At 36.3% G+C, this 23,564-nt stretch overlaps 2 protein-coding genes across 2 annotated transcripts; both read left to right on the forward strand.

Annotated features, from left to right (window-relative positions):
• Positions 1-3,427: 3,427 nt before the first annotated feature.
• On the forward strand, positions 3,428-6,179 carry LOC113758213 (exocyst complex component EXO70A1-like; the record flags this gene model as incomplete). Its single annotated transcript, XM_027301163.1, has 2 exons — positions 3,428-3,684; positions 5,504-6,179. Coding segments are annotated over 2 exons (933 nt in total), but the record flags the coding sequence as incomplete, so codon positions are not given.
• Positions 6,180-16,522: 10,343 nt separating this feature from the next.
• Positions 16,523-18,258, forward strand: LOC113758214 (exocyst complex component EXO70B1-like). Its single transcript, XM_027301164.1, has one exon. It carries the CDS (start codon positions 16,575-16,577, stop codon positions 18,168-18,170), a length of 1,596 nt encoding a protein of 531 aa, XP_027156965.1. The 5' UTR covers positions 16,523-16,574; the 3' UTR covers positions 18,171-18,258.
• The last annotated feature ends 5,306 nt before the right edge of the window (positions 18,259-23,564 follow it).

Here is a 23,564-nt window from a genome sequence, read left to right on the forward strand (position 1 = left end):
CTCATTTGCAACATAATTTCTGCTCACTAATCTCACTCATAACCACTCCAAATCATCTCCAAAATTAACCAAACTTGCACCACACCTAGCTTGACACTTGAGGATCATTTTGAGCTGCAAACAAGGGCTGGAAATCACGGTTTTTCTGGGGTAATAGAGGGCCGAAAATTCTGCTGAACATCAACCCAAAGTAAGTGATGATCCACTCTTGAAAACTTGAAGTTTGGAAGCTATCTTACCTTGTTAAGTTCATGCATGCATTTGGTTAGCTTGTGTATGGTGTAAAAATGTGATAGTGGGCTCTTGGAATTCCCACACTTGGGTTATTTTGCTGATGTGATGATTGATGGTGATTATATTGTTGGTTTAGTGGTTATAATGATGCATTAGTGGTGGGTAATTAGTAGAAACTTCATTGGGTGTAAGAAGCAAAAACTTCCGATTTTACCCCTGCCATGTTCGGCCATTTCCAGGCCAATTTTTAATGGTTTAATGGCTTGAATTAGATGTTTATAGGATGTATTAGATGTGTGAAAAATTTCATTGGAAAATATTGAGGTTTGATTGAGCAAATGAATTTTTCTTGAGAAACTAGCAATCTGGAAAACTGTTCGCGTATGATTCTGACCAGTGGTAGTATTTTGGCTGTAACTCTGTCCTCAGATGTCGAAATCATGTGCCGTTTGTGGCGTTGGAAACTAGACATTCCTGGCTTTAATTTGGTATAAATGACGTTCTATTCTTTGTGAAGGCAGCCGAACCAAATGTTTTAAGTTCGCTGTCCCTGTGCTCTTCTGTTCATCTGGAATGAAGTGTTCAGGCAGCAACTTGATGCCCGATTTTGAACCAGATTGGTGCCGAATTTGGAAATGATTTCTTCTGTGATATTTTACCCCTATGAACTTATTTTCCAACGGCATAAGCCATGCTCGATTTCGAGTTAAATTGAATGAGTTGTGACTGAAACAAGTGGACTGCTCTGTTTTGGAAAAACCCTAATGTTGGACTGGTTTGGAACAAGATATTGGAGTGAACTTGTTAATTGATGTTCTTGATACTAAACACTTACCAAAGGCATTATGGATGTTTCTTAGGCCTTTATTTCACAAATGAACCATGATTGTATAGTTTGCTTGATTAGACGTTTTGAATTGGGTAATGAAAGTCTCAAGGCAGATTGCCTTATAACTTTCCTGAACTTTGGTTGACTAATTAACTATCTTACCGAAAGTATTTTTCCCTGAAATTTTATAGAGTGGTACCTTTCATATGGGAGTAAAATACTGCAATTGTACCAATCCAAGTTTTCGTTTTCTATACCCAATTAAAATTCTAGTGTTGGAGGTCAAAACTGGAAATTCTTCTTCAGTCTTGAATTCTTCCTCACTTGGGGCTATATATCTTGGTATGCTCGAAACTCCGATTTCTCAATCCGTTGTTTGTTATTATCTTGGATTGCAACACTATTTGATTTTCCAATTCAAAGTTTAGTTCAAAAGCAGGAAATTTTACTGAATTTTCCAAATTGGCCAAAAAACCCAACCTTGAAACTGTCTTTAGTATTCTACAGCAGTAAACGTTTGATCCAACTTTTGAATACCTTCCATTTCGAATCATGGAAAGTGTCTTCTAGAAACTTTTGTAGTACTCGGAATGTAGTTTCCAATGGTATCAAGCTTTCCAATTTGGACCTACGTAGTGCAAGATACGATTTTTCTAGAATTGACACCCAAAGCTAAAAATTGGACAATTTTCTTAGAAATGAGATTTTGGAAACCTTGCCTTCTTTTCTCTATACGATTGAGCATTTTGACTCGATTTCATGAAAAATGTTAGTCTCTTTCTTATAACTTTTAAAACTTTTACTCTTGAGCCTCGATTATTAATATTAAGGCCCAATTTCATGAATTCCCTTTAGATTGTCAAACCTTCTTGATAAGTAGGAAGTTCTAAGTGATAGTTATAATAGTTAATGTATTTGCTCAGGCGCTCAAGGGACCTTCAAGAAGAACTGCGAAGTGGACGCCTTAGACACTTGTTTGAGCTATTTACTCTCTTGTTGCTATAGGTGAGTGTTTCCATATAGGAATACTTAATTGGAATAAGTCTATGACATGCATACCCATGATTATTAAGTGTTAAGTGCTATATGTTAAGTATTTACCACACTCATGCGTATCTGAATAAGGTATACTTGAATTACTCGACATGAAATACCTGAAATATGTATATTTGAACTATTCGATATGAAATGCTTAAAGAGCATATTTATGTGATTACTTGAAATACTAGATATGAAATGTTTGGAGAGCATATCTACATGATGTGTTTAAATGATTAATTATGCTATGACAGCATAAGTCGGTTGGAGTGAATCTCCTCGACTCTTATGTGGAAAAAGTGAAAATCGGCCAATGGTGGCCTATTAAAATGACATATGTCTGCCAATTAACCGTAATTACCACCGTTTACCGTTTATCGTGTTTACTTACCGTTTTCTAATCCATTCGGCTACTTGCTTACTTGATTATCTGCTTACGTGATCACCAACTTACTTGATCACTTGATTATCATGAATCGCATGTTATATGAAGTTGTCCATCATTGTTAGGCGAGTGTGTACTTTACCTCACTCGACCTACTCAAATGATGAATTTTACCTTTTGCCGAATTACTTGATTACTTGTGCATGTTGTAAGCTCTAAGCTAAACTTGGGCCCTGCCTCGGTTACTGACCTACTCGAGCCAGGACTGGGCTCGGTCGGGTAGGTTGGAACCCTGGACAACCGTTTCGGTATACTCGAGTATTACCACTGGAGGGATAAGGTGATGGCCAGTCAAACCGAGGGGATCCGGAAGTCATAAGGTGCAGATGACCGACAGAGTTCCACTGGAACACCGTATCCTTCAATGTGTGTTTATTTTACATAATGATAACCGTTTTATGAAAACGTGCCATACCTATGATATGCTCAAATTACCTGTACAATGATTATTGCCTCATGATAACATGCCATTGTGTAACCTTGAACCATGCGTATGATATGCCCAACTTATTTGATTTATTTGAACTGTTAGAGTGTCTTGGAACCTCACTGGGCTGTGTAGCTCATACCACGTTGTGGATTTCTTTTACAGGGTTCGAGACCAAGGGTGCTCGTGAGTAGTACTAGATTGTTTTCTTTTGAAGACTTTAAGTTATATTATAACGGATGGCTATAGTACCCCTTTTCCATGGGTTGTATTTAAGCTTGAAAGCCTGCATAATTGTAAGTGTGAGATCTTTAAAGTATTTCGAGCTTTTGAATGATTAAAGATTGTAGTGAGTCCCGGCGAGAGCTGGGCAGGCGTCCCGCGGATACCCTTTGGTTCGCCTTAGGGAGAAGTGGGGGCGTCACACCTCCACCGTTGTCACTTGAAAAAGCAGGAATTGGCTTCACTAACCCAATTAGCAAAGGACGCATTGAAAGCTGTTGAGGAATCTGTGAAACGAGAGTTCGCTGTTGCAGAATCTGTGAAAAGTCAGCTTAATGCATCATCACAATCTCCTACAAGAGGTGTTGCAGAACAGCCCTCAGATGCTTGCCAGAACAGAGCAAAGATAGTTATTACGATCCAGGACAAGGATGGACCCAAGCAATTTAGAGTTTTCGTGGATGATAAATTTGAGAGACTCTTCAAGATGTATGCCGACAAGGTCAAGCTTGATTTACAGAATCTAGTTTTTTGTTTTGATGGAGTAAAATTAGTCCTACTGCCACCCCTACTGGGCTTGAAAATTGAAATGGAGGAGAATGACAGCATCGAGGTGCATGTGAAAAGAAAATGATGTAGAGTGGTGGCAGACTGACTTCGGTGTGCAAGACCTTTTTGCTTTACAGAACTTTCCTTTTGTCTGCAACTGTATAGTAAAGAATTTCTGTTAGGAAATGACTGAAATCTTAGGGAAAATGAACTTGAACTTGTTACCTTATTTGGATTGCTATTAGTCAGGGATTAAACATGTATGAAATTTCTATTTTATAAATTTTGTGAGTTTGGATGAATTTGGTGATTTGTTTGATGAATTGGATATAAATTTAGATGATTGGATTTTTAGTTATATTTTGTAAATTTGATTTGCAGGAATATATATATATATATGTATATGACGTATATATGCCGTCATCCGATTCGACCCCCTATCGATCCCGGTCGAATCCATTGACCCCTGACCCCTGAGCTCGGCCGAGTCGACTCTCGGTCCGAGTCTGAAAACATAAGTTTTGTTTAGGACTATCAATGGGGCTGGGCTAGTCCGAGCTCAACTCGTTTGGCCCGACAGAAAGCCCAATGGATTCGATCATTTAGTGAGCCGGTCTGAGTTTGAGCCTAAAAATTAGGCCCGAATTAAATATGAGCCGAGTTTGGGCCTTATTAGGCTCAAACCCGATATAGACCCGACCCTTTAATTACCTATATATATAATATTTATATTTTGATATTATGTATAATTATATATCCAAATATATTATTACTAAATACTAAATATATATATAAATTACAAAACACAAAAATACATCTAAAGACTCTTTCATGAGTTTTCTTGAGAGCCAATATTAGTAATGCATAACTAAATCTCTAACTTTTCTTATTAGTTGAGTAAATTTTTGTATTGGTATAATATTGGTTGATTTCTTTTTGGTCAACAAACACAAAAATCATCAAGCATATTTGGATTTAAATCACAAGATTATAAAAAAAGTTTCAACTTTTAAAGATATATTGGCTTATGATCACATGTTTTATTACTATTTTTCATGCATTTTGAACGAAATAAATATAAATATTATTGAAAAAAATTTTGGTTTATATACTTGTTAAGAACTAATATTTGTTCATGTTTAGTTTTAATATTATAGTCTTGTAAATGTTAAATTAGTTTTACAACTTAATAGTTATAGTAATTATATTAAGAAAATTAAGGAGTAATAAGTGAGTTTGGGCTAAGCCCCATTAAGGCTCACAACCCGAATATTATGTGAGTTGAGTATGAGTTTCACATTTATGAACCCGAAACTCATAGCCCGAATCCCGAAAATGTATCAAATTAAATGAGTTGAACTTGAGCACATCAAAGCCCAGCTCATTAGGCCCGATTAACAGGCCTATTTTGTGTACATAATAAAAGGGACTGCTGCTGAGTTGCTTGTGTTTCCAAACTCTCTATTAGCCAGGGGCCGATTGCCCCAGAGATCAGACATTCTATTGCCCTTATATCATGAACTAGCTAGCCAATCTAATTCCACATCTTATGGCATATTTTGACCAAGATGTATGCCCAGCGAAAGCCATCTGCAATATTGCCACTAAGATTATGCTCCGACTGAAACAGCAAATGACAAATATCCTTTCTACTACAGAGAAACAGGTTCTTCGTGAGCTTTCAACGAGGCCATTTCCTGGAGGAGGAATTCACCCCTTGACTAAGTACATAATTCATTGAGCTGTTTTATGTTCATAGGGAATCCTTAACTGAGTTGGTGGCTAGACCCCAAGGTTCCAATGACGACCGAGATCCTCCAGAAGTACCGGGTTCACAAGAAATGGACAAAGGGCTAATTCCCCTAAAGAGCCATCTTGCTCGAGTTATCGAGTTTTTACTGTATAACTTGAAATTCAAGCCCAACTTCTATGGACAAGAATCTCTTCGTTGTGTGTTCATGATGAACAATGTTAGCTCTGTTTCTGAGATGATTAAAAGTTCCAAGGAGTTGGAAGAACTTATTGGCACTCACCTGCAGATGAAATTAAGAGAAAAAGTGGAGCTGGCAAAGACTGATTATTTCCATAGAAGTTGGGGCGATATGTGCACTTTTTTAAAAGGTGAAGGATTAAAATTACATTTTAATTGTGATTTCTTTCCTGGAAGGTCTACAAGAGTTGTGAAAAAAAAGTTCAAGACCTTCAATAGTATGTTTGAAGATATTCTTCAGACTCAAGAACGATGGATAGTACCAGATCAGCAGCTGCGGATGAAACTTCTTGAATGCATATTGGCTAAGCTGATTCCGGCCTATAATCACTTTCTTGAGCGGCTAAGCCGAGTACACAAAGTGAAGCGTGTGAGTGAGTACATAAAATATTCTGTCAAGGACTTGGAGACCAAGGTGCTGGATATGTTTCAGAATAAGTATTGAAGATTTGGTTATTAATACTTCAGCTCTATTAGATGTCAGTTTGAACAGGTTATATGTATTAGCTATCGCAATGTACTTCTCACCAAATAAAAATCCTTCAATCGTATGTGTAATGTTTATGAATGAGAATCCACTATATGTTTTTACTAGACTGTGAAGTGAGGATGAATTTCTGTTCTCCGGGAGGAGGGAGGGGGCGGAAGAGGAAGAGGGAAGAGGAGGAGGGAGGAAGTAGGGGAAGGGAGAGGGAGGAGAGAGAAAAAAGGAGGGGATGGTGACAGTGAAGCAGTGAGGAGCAAACAAGGGTGGCGGTCGTGGTAGGTGAGAGAAGAAAGAATTTGTATTTGTATTTATTCATTTATTTATTATTATGTGTATTTGAGATTGCGTGTATTTTTAGAATATATTATTGTAGATTCCAAATACAAAATCTATGCCCTGTTTGGCACATGAGTTTTTTGTCAAGTTTGTCTGCTACAAGTTTTTTAAAAATTTTAACTATAGTAATCTCAAAAAACTTCTCAAAGTTTTTAAACTATACATTTAAAAATATTCAAAATTTTTTTAAAAAACTTCTACAGTAAGTTACAGTAAACTTTAAACAAACACTCAAAAAACTCACTTGCCAAAATTTTTTGAAAAAACTTCTCGATCCAAGTTCGAGTCCTAGTTTTTTTTTCTGGTTCTTCAACACCTCCACTTCCTCTTAAGCCTAAATCAAAGTATCTAAATCAACACGTGAATCCTAGAAGTTATGAGCATCAAAATATTTGCTGAAAGTTCTGTGATTTATATTATTTCTCCTTATTTTCCTCTTTTTCTTCCTAGAACTTTTTTGCTGTCTTTCACTTTCTCTCTATTGCACTTCACAGTGAACAATTGCATATCGATCGAGTGGGTTCAAGCTTTTATGAGATTAATATTGACCGTAGCACCCTCAATTCATACTTTTTCAAACAAATAGTTGCGTGTTGATAGGGGCATGCGTTCGTAGGACCCTCGAGTTTCATTTTATTCGATCAAGGACTTCTACAATCGTCAGTCGGAATTGCATTGTTAAGTGTATACCAAAATGACAAATATGGATATTAAAACATAGATTAATTTTTTATGCACTAATAATGTACACATTTTTTCAATTTGAATTTGAAACTCAAATTTTACATAAGTGTCGTATATCCAACTGTAATAGTATGTCAGTGTATATAAAATTTACTCTAATAACACTTGGATACAAATTTTAGTAAGTAAATAAATTTGTCACGCTTTTGCATGTTGTTGTGTTAGCATTACTTATTATTTTAGTGTTTACATTTATCATGATAGTAGCGACATTGTACAATACAATCATCATTGATAATTGCAAAGGCTCTTAACCCCTTATTTCAAATGGACCGACATGGATCTATTCCGTTGTGAAATGTGAAGTGTGAATTTGAGATTTGTTTATAAAAAGAAAAAAAAAACTTGAGACTTGAAAGTTGGAATACCAGACGTAGTGCAGTTTGACTACTGCGGGGCACTACATTGAGTTTAATGTTAAGAAGAAAAGTTCTGAAATTACGAACAAAAAAAAGACACACACACACACACATTGATTTGCACTACATTGTGTTTCATGTTTAAAAAAATGGCAAATGAACTGGGATGGTTGCCAGTTGAACTGTCTCGGAATGGTTTTGTGCATTTGAACAGAATGTAAGAAATTTTTTTGATTGCATTTTTCAAAAAGTTTTTGGGGAAAAATTAATATAATATTTTTAGAATGTGATGCATGTTATGCAAAAAGTTGATTGGGAAATATGTAAATGGAATATTGCTGCAAAACAAGAAATTTTTTTTTCCAACGAATAGCAATCCAAACAGGGCCTATGTCTTCTATTTAATTAGGTAAATCAATTTGAATGTAGTGTAACAAAGAATAGTTTTTGTGAACTCCAAACATGATGTTAGAAAATGATGTACACCATATGATAGGGGCTTTACATTTTTCTTTATTGGAATCATGGCTTTTAACCTTGAGGAATGGTAATACAACAAATTTGGCCTTAGGCCACCAAAAACATTATAGCCAAAGAGTCAAAAATCATTGTCTTTAATAATTAACTGCAAAAATTCTTGCACTTCTTGCTCTTTTCAAGTTAAGCCTACACTTAAAGTTTTGAGGGCTGTTGGTGCTAAAGTGGAATGATATATACTTTAGTTGCTTTGCAAAAAAAGGCTTACAACTAGAGACTCAGAAGATAGGGTTGCATTAATGGAACTACTGATTGTATTCTGTACAAAGCTGTTGAGAAAACTATGGATCATTTGTTTTTCGAATGTTCCTTTGACTGCTATTGTATGGCAGAAAGTTCAAGCATTATGTTAAGAGCAATGTTTTAAAACCTAGCCCAGACCAGCTGGTCAAACCGGCCTTCTTTCCGGTCTAGATTTGCTTAAAAAACCAGTTAGTATCAATTTACATTTAAATCAGTTAAATCATCCTGTTCAACCATTGAACGGTTGACCCGAAACAGTTTTATGAAAACTGACCAGTTCAATATCCAAGCTTAATTAAGCTAACAATTTTGAATTTGGTCAACTAATCTCATTAATGACATTCCAAATTTAATATTTTACCAATTGCCCATGCATAATTATCTCTAATTAATTAGAAAATAATAATTATTGCCTTATTCTACTCATTTCTCCCTTCCCTCCATGATTATATATTAACTCTTGTTTAACATTTATAACATATAATTAACTATATTAGTTTTTTTTTTCAAAATCTCGAATGCATTTCATTTATTTGTTAATGCCTTTTAAGTGTTTCAATTTTTATCATATAAACTAGTACTCATGTAATTTGGGAAAATTAAAAATATATGAAATAATACTATTAAAATCCGTTAACTTATAAAAGCTATTTTTGAGTCTCAAACAAATAATGCTACTTAGACTAATAGAATAAGAATTGAAGTGATTACATTTAATAATATGCCTTAATTTTCTACAAATATTTGTTTTTTTAGATGTTTAATATTTATTAATAATATTTATGATATCACGGGTTAATAATAGTCAATCCAACGATTGAATTAGTGACCTTTGATCCATTCATTTTTCTGGATCAATAAACGGTTTGGGTTTTAGAACCTTGGTCAAGAGGATAGGAGTGCTAACCCATGGTCTATTGAGCTCAGATGGATATGTCAGCGTTGGAATTCCAAGTGGTTCGTTTAGGTCAAACGAATCGGCTCGCGAGCGGCTCAATTCGAGCTCGAGTTGATCGAGTCAAAGTCGAGCTCGAACTCCAACTCAAAATATGAAACTCGTCTCGCGAGTTCGAGAATATATATATATATATATTTATTTTAATAGTAAAATTACATAATATCCTTAATATTTATTATTTATTAAGAAAAAATTATTATTTTATTTATTTATTAAAAAATAAAAAAAATTTATTTTTAATTTTTCGAGTTCAAGCTCAGCTCGAATCAAGTCGAGCTCGAACTCGAGCTCGAGCTTCAAAATGGTCAGCTCGTTGAGCTCGAGCTCGAGTTCGAGTTCGATAAAATTAAGTCAAGTTCGGCTCGATTAAGCTAAAACTCTACTCGGTTCGGCTCGTTTGCAGCCCTAGGTTCGTTGACAGGTTCAAAAGGTTGGTTTTAGCTATTACAATCTATCAGGTTTGGAAGGCTAGAGACGAGGCTATTTTCAAGAATGTTCCCACTACTACTAATGGAATCCTTGCAACTATTGTTGATTCTGTTAGGCTTGCTGGAGCCTCATGGTGAATTGGGATTTGGCTGTTGAATACGGTATAGCACATAGATGTTTTGAGAGTAGACGAATAACTTTTATAAATAGTATAGATACCTTACAAAGTACTTGATGTAACTGAGTAATCTTGCTCCTTGTACAGGCTTACTGTTCTATCAATGGAAAGTTTATCATTTGCCCAAAAAATAATAATAATTTATCGTCTGGGGACCAAACCATGCTAATCCACTATTTCAGGATGTTTTGTTTTTGTTGAAATATGAGATTTAGCATATAGCAAGGTGATCATAAGGCCGCTTAGTTTTGGCTAACATAGCTCTATGTACCATCTCAGCTTCCTAATTCCTAGACCCCCTTTCTTTTTTGGTTGTGTTATAATATCCCAATTTATGAGGTGCATTCGTCTCTTCGAATCTCCATCACCCCAAATGAAGCCCTTAATCTTCTTCTCAATCTTGTCTATTAGAGAGCTCGGCAGCAAAGATGTTTGCATAGCATAAATAGGTATCGTGGTCACTACAGTCTTCACAAGTAATGTTCTAGCAGCAAAGGATAGACATTTACTCTTCCACCCCTGTAGCCTCTTATTGATTCTTTCCAGAATCCCTGCATAAGTCCCCTTATTAATTCGGCTATGTAGCAGCGGCATACCTAGATAGTTCCCTAGATCAGTCATTAATCCAACTCCCGTTCTCCTACTCATTTCCTCTGCTACCTTTGTTGGAACATTCCCTGAGCAATACATCTTGGATTTAGCAACACTTATTTTCTGTCCTGACCCCTCACAGAACCACTATAACACTCTCTGTAAAACATCTGCTTGTTGCAAACTCGCTTCTGCAAACAATATCAAATCATCTGCAAAAAACATATGTGAGATTATCGGGCCTTGTTTCTCAACCTTGATTGGCCTCCACCTTCCTTCTTCCACCTCCCTACAATAGCGAATTTTGTCCAAAAGTTTACCTTTTGCGATGAAATTGTATGTTGGTAAAAATACTTATTTTTCATAGCAAATAATGCATTTTTGTAGCAAAAAATTTTAGATTTTGCCTTCAAGTCCATTGATTTTCCAACAAAAGTCTTATTTTTAACTACGAACTTTTTATTGTCAATTGTTTAATATTTGCTATGATTATTTTTGTAGCCAACCATGACAACTTTTTGTTATGCAAATAATTGTAGTCAATTGTACAAAATTTGCTATGTTTTTTTTTCTGTGCAAATAATCGTATTCAATTGTACAAAGTTCGCTACTTTTTTTTTGCTACGTTTATTGTGAGGTGTGGCCCGAGAGTTTTTATCAATTACTTCTGTGGAGCTTTGATAGTTCTTTGATGGAGGCTTGGAGGCATGTTCTGAATTCAACCAAAAATTAGTTAGATTTTGGTGATTTTGAGGTCAAAGATGTTTTCACCGTCCAACTCTGCCCCAACTCATCGGAGTCATACCACACTATTAGGATCTAAGTGCGGAATAAACAACTATTGAGTTATCAAGTACACAACAATTTAATGACAAATAAACCACAAGTATGAAAGATAAATGACACACAATATTTAACGTGGTTCCACTCCATCGTTGAGCCTACATCCACGGAGAAAAATCCGTTCTTTATTATGAGAGGAAGACCCTATACAAGAATACAATTTGAACCCAAATCCGACCCTTGTATACTATCTCTCATCTCCCAAGAACCCTCTCTCACACCCCATGTATAAAATTACATGTTGTCTCTTGTGTGCTCTTGTGTGTCTTTTGTGTAGTATGCCAACCCACCTATTTATAGATGACATTATTTGGCCAAAGCTCAAATAATAATAGAAAACCAATTCTAGTTTCTAAACTTACACAAAATAGGAAACAACTTTTAATCCTAAACAAAATAAAAAATTCCTTGACTACTACTTCAAGTAACTAAAATCAATTAAGAAACTAGTTATTTCCACACAAAGCACGAAACCTACCTAAAAGAAATTAAGTCAATTTGCTAACAAATTTTCACCTTGGCGAAAATTTCTTTTAGCAACCATTTGCTATCAACTACCAAATAATATGCTATCGAACTATACACTCGAATCAATACAGTCCTGATACCAAATTGATTCAATCGACAAATGAACATGTATAGTTACCCCGAGTCCAACCTCCAGTTGACTCGTGAGAAGGTATCTCAATTCACCATCTCTTTTTGCATGATTTCTTCTCACCGCCACTTGCAATTTGGGATCCCCTTCTGTGAGTTCTAACCCTAACCATTGAGGCAACCAAGTGGTAAAATCACCATATTTCTTCCCATCCTCAGGACTGTCTCGCCACGTGTGGTTTCCAAGATTCCACCTAAAACGAAAAACTCGTAACTGTCAGAGTCTTCTGGCACATGAAAATTAGATCTCTTTGTTTCTTTGGGACACGTGCCATATCACCCAAGAACATAACTAAAATCTAAAATCCATCGGGATGAAGTATTAACCGTTGGAGGTGTGAGAAAATCTCCACCAATTCACGTCCAAAGTCAACATTGGATTCCACATTTTCCTTGACCCTTGAATCACCTGCCTAGATTCACCGTCAAGTATCTCCATGCTTTTCAACTTTCCATCCTTCACCATCAATGTTTTTTACCAAACCATTGAAATAAGGATATCACCTAATAAATTGTTCAGTTGGTAACAACCACTAATCCACTTGATTTCAATAGTCAACCATGATCCAATCATGAACCTTGCTCTATTGTCCGTGAGCAATCCAATCTCGCAACTAAGTTCTGATACCACTTGTTAGGATCCAAACGTGGAATAAACAACTATTAAGATATCAAGTACACAATAATTTAATGACAAACAAGCCACAAGCATGAATGATAAACGACACACAATATTTAACGTGGTTCGACTCCACCATTGAGTCTACGTCCACGGAGAGAAACCCGTTCTTTATTATGAGAGGAAAACCCTAAACAAGAATACAGATTGAACCCAATCCCAACCCTTGTATACTATCTCTTATCTCCAAACAACCATCTCTCACACCTCATGTATAAGACTACATATCGCCTCTTGTGTGCCCTTGTATGTCTCTTGTGTAGTACCCACTTATTTATAGATGACATTATTTGGCCAAAACCCAAATAACAATAGGAAACCAATTCTAGTTCTTAAACATACACAGAATAGGAAACAACTTCTAATCTTAAATAAAATAGAAAATTCCTTTACTATTTCAAGTAACTAAAATCAATTAGGAAACTAGTTACTTCCACACAAAGCAAGAAACCTACTTGAAAGAAATTAAGCCAATTTCCTAACACACACAATATTGCTTGGGTGTTTGTGGGGAAAGAAAAAAAAAACAATGTTAGATCCTACCTGATGCAGTGTTAGGGCATCCACAATGGAATTCACGTGCCACATCAGCATTCAACTATCTCCTGTTTTATTATACTCTCATTTATAATGGATTACACTCCACACGGTATAATAATATGGGTCCACAATCAACTCAAATATTTAGTTTAACAATGCACAACTCATATCCCATAAATAAATAAGCTCTCGTGCATGTTGCTTGATCTGATCATCATTCCACCCGCTATGATGTTCTCCATCCAATCTATTGTAGTATTGGTTGAATTTGTTGACCATCCGACTCAACCAATGCCAATGTGATTTCATAGCTTTATATTTTCTTGGTGGCCCAAATTGTCGATTCTCATTAATGTAGTTGGTGACTCGTTTCTAGAAACTCTCATCATTTTGGGAGTTACCCACGATGCTGCAATTAGAAATTGTGAGCCAAGCACTTGCAAGCATCTTGTCATCATCCACACTCCATGGAACGTGTTTACAATCAGGTTCTTTCACCGCCTCATTGGTGAGAGTAATGTTTTCTACCCCACATTGTATTGAATGCGGTGGAAATTGAGAGTTCGACATTGATTACATTGGTGTTGCATTTTCTTGCTAGCCGGCGAAATTAAAATCCTTCTTATCTTTGATGGAATTTTTGAACCTCCACAACCCATCCCAAGGTTATAATAGTCGTGATTTCCCATAGTCGGATTAAAATAAGTAGGTGGCGGATACATGAGAATTGGATATGGAAAATTTGGTGAATTTTAGAAATTTGATGGATGGTTGAAAGTGGATAAATTTAGGGGATATGCATAATTTTGCATATTTGTAGGAACACCAGAAAATGAGAAATTTGGGTAATTTGGAAAATTTTGGTGGTTTTGATTTTGTGAGGAGGATGAATTTTCTATATTTGGAGCATTTAACATATTTTTAAAACTACTAAAATTTTCATCCGTAATCACAAAATATTGAAATTTTAGAAAATTGTTCAAAGAGGTCATGGAAAATGAGTGAGAGAGTAAGAGAAATAATAGAATAGAATAGTGAGATATGAAAAAAAAGGTGTCTTGTGTGTTTATATAGAGAGAACCAAAAAATGACCATTAAAAAAAATTGAACGTTAACTTGCACCATAAAATTTTAGTTGTTGTTCATGTTTAGCCAAAAGGTGTAATGCTCATTACACTGCCATTGTGGCCGTGTAACGGATATCTCCCATGACACGCTATTGAAGTTGCTCTTAGTTGTCTGGCACAGGTTACTAAGTCCTACAATATAATATTCCCATCCATTCTTTGATTACAACTAGTTTTTCAGCCCTGACGCCGTGCGTCAGGTAGTTGAGACTCATTATTTTGCTGTTATGTTTGTGTGTTTTTTTTTCTTTGTTAGATATAGTAGTCATGTGTGTGAGTGTGTGTTTTTTCCTAATTGCACAAAGAAACATGACTTTGAAATCAAGTTATCTTACATTCTTAATATAGCATTAATTAGTAAGTAATGCCTAAAATTAGGCAAAACTAAAAGGCATGATTATTTAACATTCTTAATGTAGCATTAATCAGTAAATAATGCCTAAAATTAGGTAGAACTAAAAGGCATATGGCTATACATGTCTCCTAATCAGGATTTCATGTTGGATCCTATTCTTTTTGTTGAAATTCAGATGATTGTTTGATTGATAGATTAAAAGTGTTTAAGAATGGAGGGTGCAACAATGGTTTCTTTGGACAGGACATCATTTATTGAAAATGAGTCTGGACTCTCAATATTGAACAACTTTAACTTGCAAGGATGAATATACATATTTTCTTATTTTTCTTTCTTTCTTCCCTTTTTTAGGCTGTCTATGTCATTTTTTTTTTTGGAGATTTTGATGATTTTGGATTTGATAATTTGTATGGGAGGCAACACTTTATGTGGTGAGTACGAGGAGCATGGAATAACCTCTTTGAATCTTCACTAAGCTTAGATATATACAATATCTAATATTTCTTGAGCTTAAAATTTTTCTTTTCTACTTTCAAGGTTTTTGGATTTATAATTCTTACTTATTTGATGATTCTTTCTCTTCCTTGGTTGATGATTTTTTTTGGTAATCTATATCATAAGCTGCAAAATTATAGGTTATTTTGTGTTCTTAAATCATGTGCTAAAATAGGTGAGTTTCTCTTTTCTTTTTCTTTTTTTTTAATAAAAGTGGTATTCAAAATTAAGAGATAATTGGAAACTTTAAATAGTGAATTCAAAATCAACTTGCGTTTAAGGATAGGTTAGAATAAAATGCTAAGAAATAACTAGTGGAACTATTCTATCAAATGGGGGTAATAAACTCGTGTTTAAGGTTAGAAAATATGTATTTATTGAATCATTTTTTCATGCTCGAAAGAAAAAAGTTGGGCCGATTGTAAAAATTTAAAAACTATAATCCATTTCTTAAATTACACTTTTTTTATGAAGAAAGTTTATCCTTTTGCAAAAAAAAAAAAAAAATTCACATGGGGACCCTTATATATATATTTTTTCAAAACAGAAAGACCCTCTAACCATTTTAACTGAAGAAACAACCGGGCAGCAATTTGCAGCAAAGTGTAAGGTTACATCGCCCACTCACCACTGATCTTAATTTGTGAGGCGGTCTTAATTTCCATGCAATAAACTTCGCAAGCGGAGTTAATTTAATTTTTTTTGTTAGTAAGAGGAGCTAATTTTAATTTGATGGTGCTAATTTGAATGTAATATATTTCGTACAATCGGAAAGTTAACTAGAAGCCAGCCTGATATCTATGAATGCTCGCAAATGGGAACGCACACCTGAAGAAGGAAAGTAAACGCACGCCAACCACTCCAAAATGTTTCTTGCCCCACCAACAATACTAAATGCCCTCAAAGTTGGCGAAAATTACTGGATAACCGGTCCACTCACCACTGCCACCAAATACCCAAATTGTCTGTGCGAATTTTCAGCAGGAATTGCTGACTGTCACAATCGTCCGCGTGAAATTTCAGGAAAGCCACTCCCACCCATCAACAAAAGACCAAAATGCCCCTCAAAGTCACAACAATAACGGCATAACCGGCTCATTCTGTACTGTTCATAAGCGATCCCCGCTTTATATGTATAAGATTTCCAACCCCATTTTTGCATTCCTGAGCACTTCTCCTAGCCGGCATTTCCACAACCCCCTCCTGCAAACTTTTTAGCAAAGTCAAGAGAGGACACAATTACAGTAGGGAGACATTGGGACTTTGATTTCACCCATCAAGTATGGATTTGACAAAAGATCCACTCCCAATTTGCAGTGAAAACAAAGTCAACTTTGATCATGTGCAGGCTTCCCAAATCCCCTCTTCCCAACTCAAGCTCCAGTTCCTAGACGTATTATTCAACCCCAAGTACACCATAGGTGCAGATCAATTCTTGAAGAGTTCGAATAATTCAGTGTATCTTTCAGCTTCCATTACAGATAGCTCCACCATCACATTGCACTACGAAGACTACGAGGGCCATCACGCAGTCTTTAGTGAAGAAGGTATAAAAACTCTTAGGTGTATTGCAGCAACGTTGAGCTCCAGAAGTGAATTGGCTGACTGTGTTCAGATGTATACCGAGCATCGAAAGGATGTAGTCAACCTGGTATATGTGAGGCTCCGTGAGAAATTGAAGGTAGAGACAGTCTGTGTTTTTATGTTCTCGGATGAGTTGAGTGAGAAAACCCAACGGTGGATACAAGTAGCCAAGATTTGCGTAGGCACCATTTTTGGAATAGAGAAGTGTTTCTATGAGCAAATTTTTGGAGATCTGGGATCATTCGAGGATTCTGCTACTAACGGTTTTGTGTACATAATAAAAGGGACTGCAGCTGAGTTGCTTGTGTTTCCAGACTCTCTATTAGCCAGGGGCCGATTGCCCCAGAGATCAGACATTTTGTTGCCCTTATATCATGAACTAGCCAATCTAATTCCACATCTTATGGCATATTTTGACCAAGATGTATGCCCAGCGAAAGCCATCTGCAATTTTGCCACTAAGATTATGCTCCGACTGAAACAGCAAATGACAAATATCCTTTCTACTACAGAGAAACAGGTTCTTTGTGAGCTTTCAACGAGGCCATTTCCTGGAGGAGGAATTCACCCCTTGACTAAGTACATAATTCATCATATTGAGCAGATTTACGTTCACATGGAATCCTTAACTGAGTTGGTGGCCAGACCCCAAGGTTCCAATGACGACCGAGATCCTCCAGAAGTACCGGGTTCACAAGAAAAGGACAAAGGGCTAATTCCCCTAAAGAGCCATCTTGCTCGAGTTATCCAGGCTTTACTGTATAACTTGAAATTCAAGTCCAACTTCTATGGACAAGAATCTCTGCGTTGTTTGTTCGTGATGAACAATGTTAGCTCTGTTTCTGAGATGATTAAAAGTTCCAAGGAGTTGGAAGAACTTATTGGCACTCACCTGCAGATGAAATTAAGAGAAAAAGTGGAGCTGGCAAAGACTGATTATTTCCACAGAAGTTGGGGCGAAATCTGCACTTTTTTAAAGGGTGAAGGATTAAAATCACATTTGAACTGTGATTTCTTTCCTGGAAGGTCTACAAGAGCTGTGAAAAAGAAGTTCAAGACCTTCAATCGTATGTTTGAAGATATTCTTCAGACTCAAGAAAGATGGATGGTACCAGATCAGCAGCTGCGGATGAAACTTCTTGAATGCATATTGGCTAAGCTGATTCCGGCCTATAATCACTTTCTTGAGCGGCTAAGCCGAGTACACAAAGTGAAGCGTGTGAGTGAGTACATAAAATATTCTGTCAAGGACTTGGAGACCAAGGTGCTGGAAATGTTTCAGAATAAGTATTGAAGATTTGGTTATTAATACTTCAACTCTATTAGATGTCAGTTTGAACAGGTTATATGTATTAGCTATCGCAATGTACTTCTCACCAAATAAAAATCCTTCAATCGTATGTGTACTATTTATGAATGAGAATCCACTATATGTTTTTACTAGACTGTGAAGTGAGGATGAATTTCTGTTCTCCGGGAGGAGTGAGGGGGTGGAAGAGGAAAAGGGAAGAGGAGGAGGGAGGAAGTAGGGGAAGGGAGAGGGAGGAGAGAGAAAAAAGGAGGAGGTGGTGACAGTGAAGCAGTGAGGAGCGAACAAGGGTGGCGGTGGTGGTAGGTGAGAGAAGAAAGAATTTGTATTTGTATTTATTCATTTATTTATTATTATGTGTATTTGAGATTGCGTGTATTTTTAGAATGTATTATTGTAGATCCAAATACAAAATCTATGTCCTGTTTGGCACTTGAGTTTTTTATCAAGTTTGTCTGCTACAAGTTTTTTAAAAACTTTAATTATAGTAGCTCAAAAAATTTCTCAAAGTTTTTAAACTATACATTTAAAAATATTCAAAAAATTTTTTAAAAACTTCTACGATAAGTTACAGTAAATTTTAAATAAACACTCAGAAAACTCACTTGCCAAAATTTTTTGAAAAAACTTCTCGATCCAAGTTCGAGTCCTAGTTTTTTTTCTGGTTCTTCAACACCTTCACTTCCTCTTAAGCCTATATGATCAAAGTATCTAAATCAACACGTGAATCCTAGAAGTTATGACCATCGAAATATTTGCTGAAAGTTCTGTGATTTATATTATTTCTCCTTATTTTCCTCTTTTTCTTCCTAGAACTTTTTTGTTGTCTTTCACTTTCTGTGTATTGCACTTCACAGTGAACAATTGCATATCGATCGAGTGGGTTCAAGCTTTTATGAGATTAATATTGACCGTAGCACCCTCAATTCATACTTTTTCAAACAAATAGTTGCGTGTTGACAGGGGCATGCGTTCGTAGGACCCTCGAGTTTCATTTTATTCGATCAAGGACTTCTACAATCGTCAGTCGGAATTGCATTGTTAAGTGTATACCAAAATGACAAATATGGATATTAAAACATAGATTAATTTTTTATGCACTAATAATGTACACATTTTTTCAATTTGAATTTGGAACTCAAATTTTACATAAGTGCCGTATATCCAACCGTAATAGTCTGTCAGTGTATATAAAATTTACTCTAACAACACTTGGATACAAATTTTAGTAAGTAAATAAATTTGTCAGTTTTTGCATGTTGTTGTGTTAGCATTACTTATTATTTCAGTGTTTACATTTATCATGATAGTAGCGACATTGTACAATACAATCATCATTGATAATTGCAAAGGCTTTTAACCTTATTTCAAATGGGCCGACATGGATCTATTCCGTTGTGAAATGTGAAGTGTGAATTTGAGATTTGTTTGTAAAAAGAAAAAAATACTTGAGACTTGAAAGTTGGAATACCAGACGCGGTGAGGTTTGACTACTGCATGGCACTACATTGAGTTTAATGTTAAGAAGAAAAGTTATGAAATTGCCAAAAAAAAAAAAAGACCCACACACACACATCGATCTGTATTAGAGATAATGTCTATCTTTGTAACTGAGTTAGTTATCAGTTTGAATTGGTAAATATATATCTAGCTAATATTTGTTTGTTAGGCTTTATCCTTAGCTGTATTTGTATTCAAATTTAGGAAGATCAGTAGCTATATTCGATATTTGTGTTGTATATATATATCCTTGACGGAGGCTTAATGAGAATAACTTCTTCCTCTCAAACCATTTCATGGTATCAGAGCTTCAAACCTCTAACAACTAAAAAAAATGGAAGGAGATGGAAAGAAAATAGTGTCGCCATACACCTTGTATGCCAATGATAATCCTGGAAATATAATCACCCAGGTACAATTAAAAGAGGATAATTATGATGTGTGGGCTAGAGCAATCCGAACTGCTCTCAGAGCCAAGAAGAAATTCGGATTCATTGATGGAATCTTAGCACAGCCAGATGAAGATTCCGATGAATTAGAAGACTGGTGGACAGTGAATTCCATGCTCATATCATGGATGATGAACACGATTGAGCCAACGGTGCGATCTACTTTGACACACAGGGAGATTGCAAAGGATTTATGGGAAGACATTAAAGAATGTTTCTTAGTGACTGATGGTGCACGAGTGCAGCAACTGAAGACAGAATTAGCAAATTGCAAATAGCAAGGACTCTCACTTATGAGTTACTATGCTAAATTGAAGCGATTGTGGGAAGAACTGGCGAATTATGATGCGATCTCTACGTGCAAGTGTGGGGGTTGTACGTGTAATGTAGCAACCGAAATAACAAAGAAATGAGAAGAAGAAAAACTTCATCAATTTCTGATGGGGTTAGACGATGCTTATAGAACAGTGAGATCAAACAGTTTGAGCACAACTCCATTGCCTAGTGTGAGCAAGGCGTATTCCTTGATGTGCCAAGAAGAAAGGGTTTGAAATATTTCCAAGGGAAAAGAGATCAACAACGAAGCTGCTAGCTTTATGGTTCAAGCCAAAACAAGAATCAAGGATAGAAGTGCCGTTTGTAAACACTGCAATCGCGAAGGGCATGATGTTGAGGGATGTTTTCAGCTGATTGGATATCCCGATTGGTGGGGTGATTGCTCTAAAATGTCTGGTTCGGATCGAGGAAGATAGACTGGACGAAGAGGCCGTGGCAAGATGTCAGGAAGAGGATGGAATGGAGCACGAGTTAATGCAGCTCAAGTAATTGAAGAATCTACTCCTAAAGGACTGACAAATGAACAATGGGCAGCAGTTATGAGTCCGTTGAACACTTGCAACTCAGAATCAGGGAGTAATGAGAAGATGACTGGTAAGGAAAACTTTATCTGGATAATTGATTCCGGCGCTACACAGCATATGACAGGAAATTCGAGCTGTTTATCTAGCTTGAACCAGATATTAGGCTGTCCAATTGGCTTGCCTAATGGAGAACAGGTGCTGGCATTGCAAAAAGGATCGGCCTGCATGGGACAAAATATTCGATTAGACAATGTTCTTCATGCTCCAGGATTACATTGCAGTTTAATCTCAGTATCACAATTGGTTGATGAATCAAAATGTAATGTGTTGTTTACTGATAAGCTTTGTTTGATACAGGACTGCACTTCGAGGATGGTGATTGCAGCGGGTGAACGATGCAAGGGGCTTTATTACTTCAAGAGGGAGACAACAGTCCAAGCACTTCAAACTCGGATATTGGATTCATGTGATCTTTGGCATCGGAGAATGGGGCACCCGTCTTCAAAAGTCGTAGGTTTAATTTCTGGAATTAAGATTCAATTAGGTTCAAATAAAACTTGTGATGCTTGTTTTAAAGCTAAGCAAACGAGAGAAGTATTTTGTTCTAGTGATAGTAGAGCTAGTGAAACATTTGAATTGATTCATTGTGACTTGTGGGGACCATATCGAGTCTCTAGTTCTTGTAATGCATCTTATTTTCTTACGATTGTTGATGATTTTTCGAGATGTGTGTGGATATATTTGATGATAGATAAAACTGAAGTTGGAAATATTTTGCCAAATTTTGTTGCTATGGTTCATCGACAATTTGATAAGAATGTTAAGATAGTTAGAAGGGATAATGGCAGTGAGTTCATCAGTTTGAAGGGATATTTTTCTAACAAAGGGATAATACATCAAACTTCATGTGTGGGAACGCCCCAACAGAATGGACGAGTGGAAAGAAAACATCGACATATACTAAATGTGGCGAGAGCTTCGCGATTTCAGGCCAACTTACCAATCAGTTTTTGGGGAGAATGTGTGTTAACTGCTGGATATCTGATTAATCGTACTCCTTCTCAATTACTAGAAGGAAAAACACCTTATGAAATGATATATGGTCACTTGCTTGATTATCGTTCAAAGATACTAAATTCGTACATTTAAGTTTGGTTGATTGGTGTTTATGCCACAAGAAACTTGAATCGTGAGAAGGATAAAATTTGCTACTTCGATACAGCCAATAAATGTAATCTTTGTTGGGTTATTATGTGACCCTTTGTGGACAGAAAGGTTGGCGGTTGTATGATTTAGAAACAAGAAAGTATTTTGTGTCTCAGGATGTTGTATTTTGTGAAGATGAGTTTCCATTTGCAGCTGATCATGTTCAAACCTGCAAGCATCATTCAATACCATCTCAAATAGATGATTACTTTGAAGAAGAGGTAACTGGTCAGACAAGAGAAAAGGAAAAGGAGCAGCTTGATCATGTTCGTGAAACTTATGAGCATTTAGATTGTGTGCAGAATGAAATGCCGACGTAAGGGAGGGAAGTACAGCAATTGAACCTCGAATGGAGACCGTAGAGACAGTACAAGGTGTGACAGAACTTGGACGTGGACTTCGCTCCAAGCAAGTTTCTACAAGGCTAAAGGATTGTGTGACTTATGCAGTTCAAAGTGAAAGCCCCTCTGCAAGTTCAGCCAAACCATCATCATTCTCAGGTATGTCCTATGACTTAGCTAAATATGTTGATTACACAAAGTTCTCACCATGTCATCAGGCTTTCTTGGCAGCCATCACAACCAATGTTCAGCCAAGATTTTATCATCAAGCAGTTAAAGATGTCCGATGGAGAGAAGCTATGCACAAAGAGATTGATGCACTTAAAAAAAATGGCACATGGACTCTCGTTGACTTACCACCAGGGAAGAAAGCAATAGGAAGCAAACGGGTGTACAAAATTAAGTATAATTCTGATGGGACCATTGACCGATACAAGGCACATATGGTAATTCTTAGCAACAACCAAGTTGAAGGGATCGACTACAACGAAACCTTTGCACCAGTAGCAAAAATGGTTACAGTCCGCACATTTCTCTCTGTGGCAGCAGCTAAAGGATGGGGACTTCATCAAATGGATGTCCATAATGCTTTTCTCCATGGAGACTTAGCCGAAGAGGTTTACATGAAGATACCTCCTGGATTTCACACTAACCAGCCCGGAAAGGTGTGTCGCTTGAGGAAGTCACTTTATGGTTTACGACAAGCACCACGTTGTTGGTTTGCAAAATTGGCTTAAGCTCTAAAACGGTATGGTTTTCTTCAGTCACAGTCTGATTATTCCTTGTTTATTTTGATGCGAGATGGAATACAATTGGCTGTCTTAGTGTATGTGGATGACCTTATTATAGCTGGAAACAAAACGCATTTGATCAATGAATTCAAATCATACTTGAGCCAATGTTTCCACATGAAAGATTTAGGTGTTTTAAAGTATTTTTTGGGTGTTGAAGTAGCTAGAAATGCTGAAGGGATTTTCTTGTGTCAGCGAAAATATGCTTTAGATATCATTAATGAAGCAGGAT

Source organism: Coffea eugenioides, unplaced genomic scaffold, assembly GCF_003713205.1.
Source record: "Coffea eugenioides isolate CCC68of unplaced genomic scaffold, Ceug_1.0 ScVebR1_399;HRSCAF=1071, whole genome shotgun sequence".
Classification (NCBI taxonomy): Eukaryota; Viridiplantae; Streptophyta; class Magnoliopsida; order Gentianales; family Rubiaceae; genus Coffea; species Coffea eugenioides.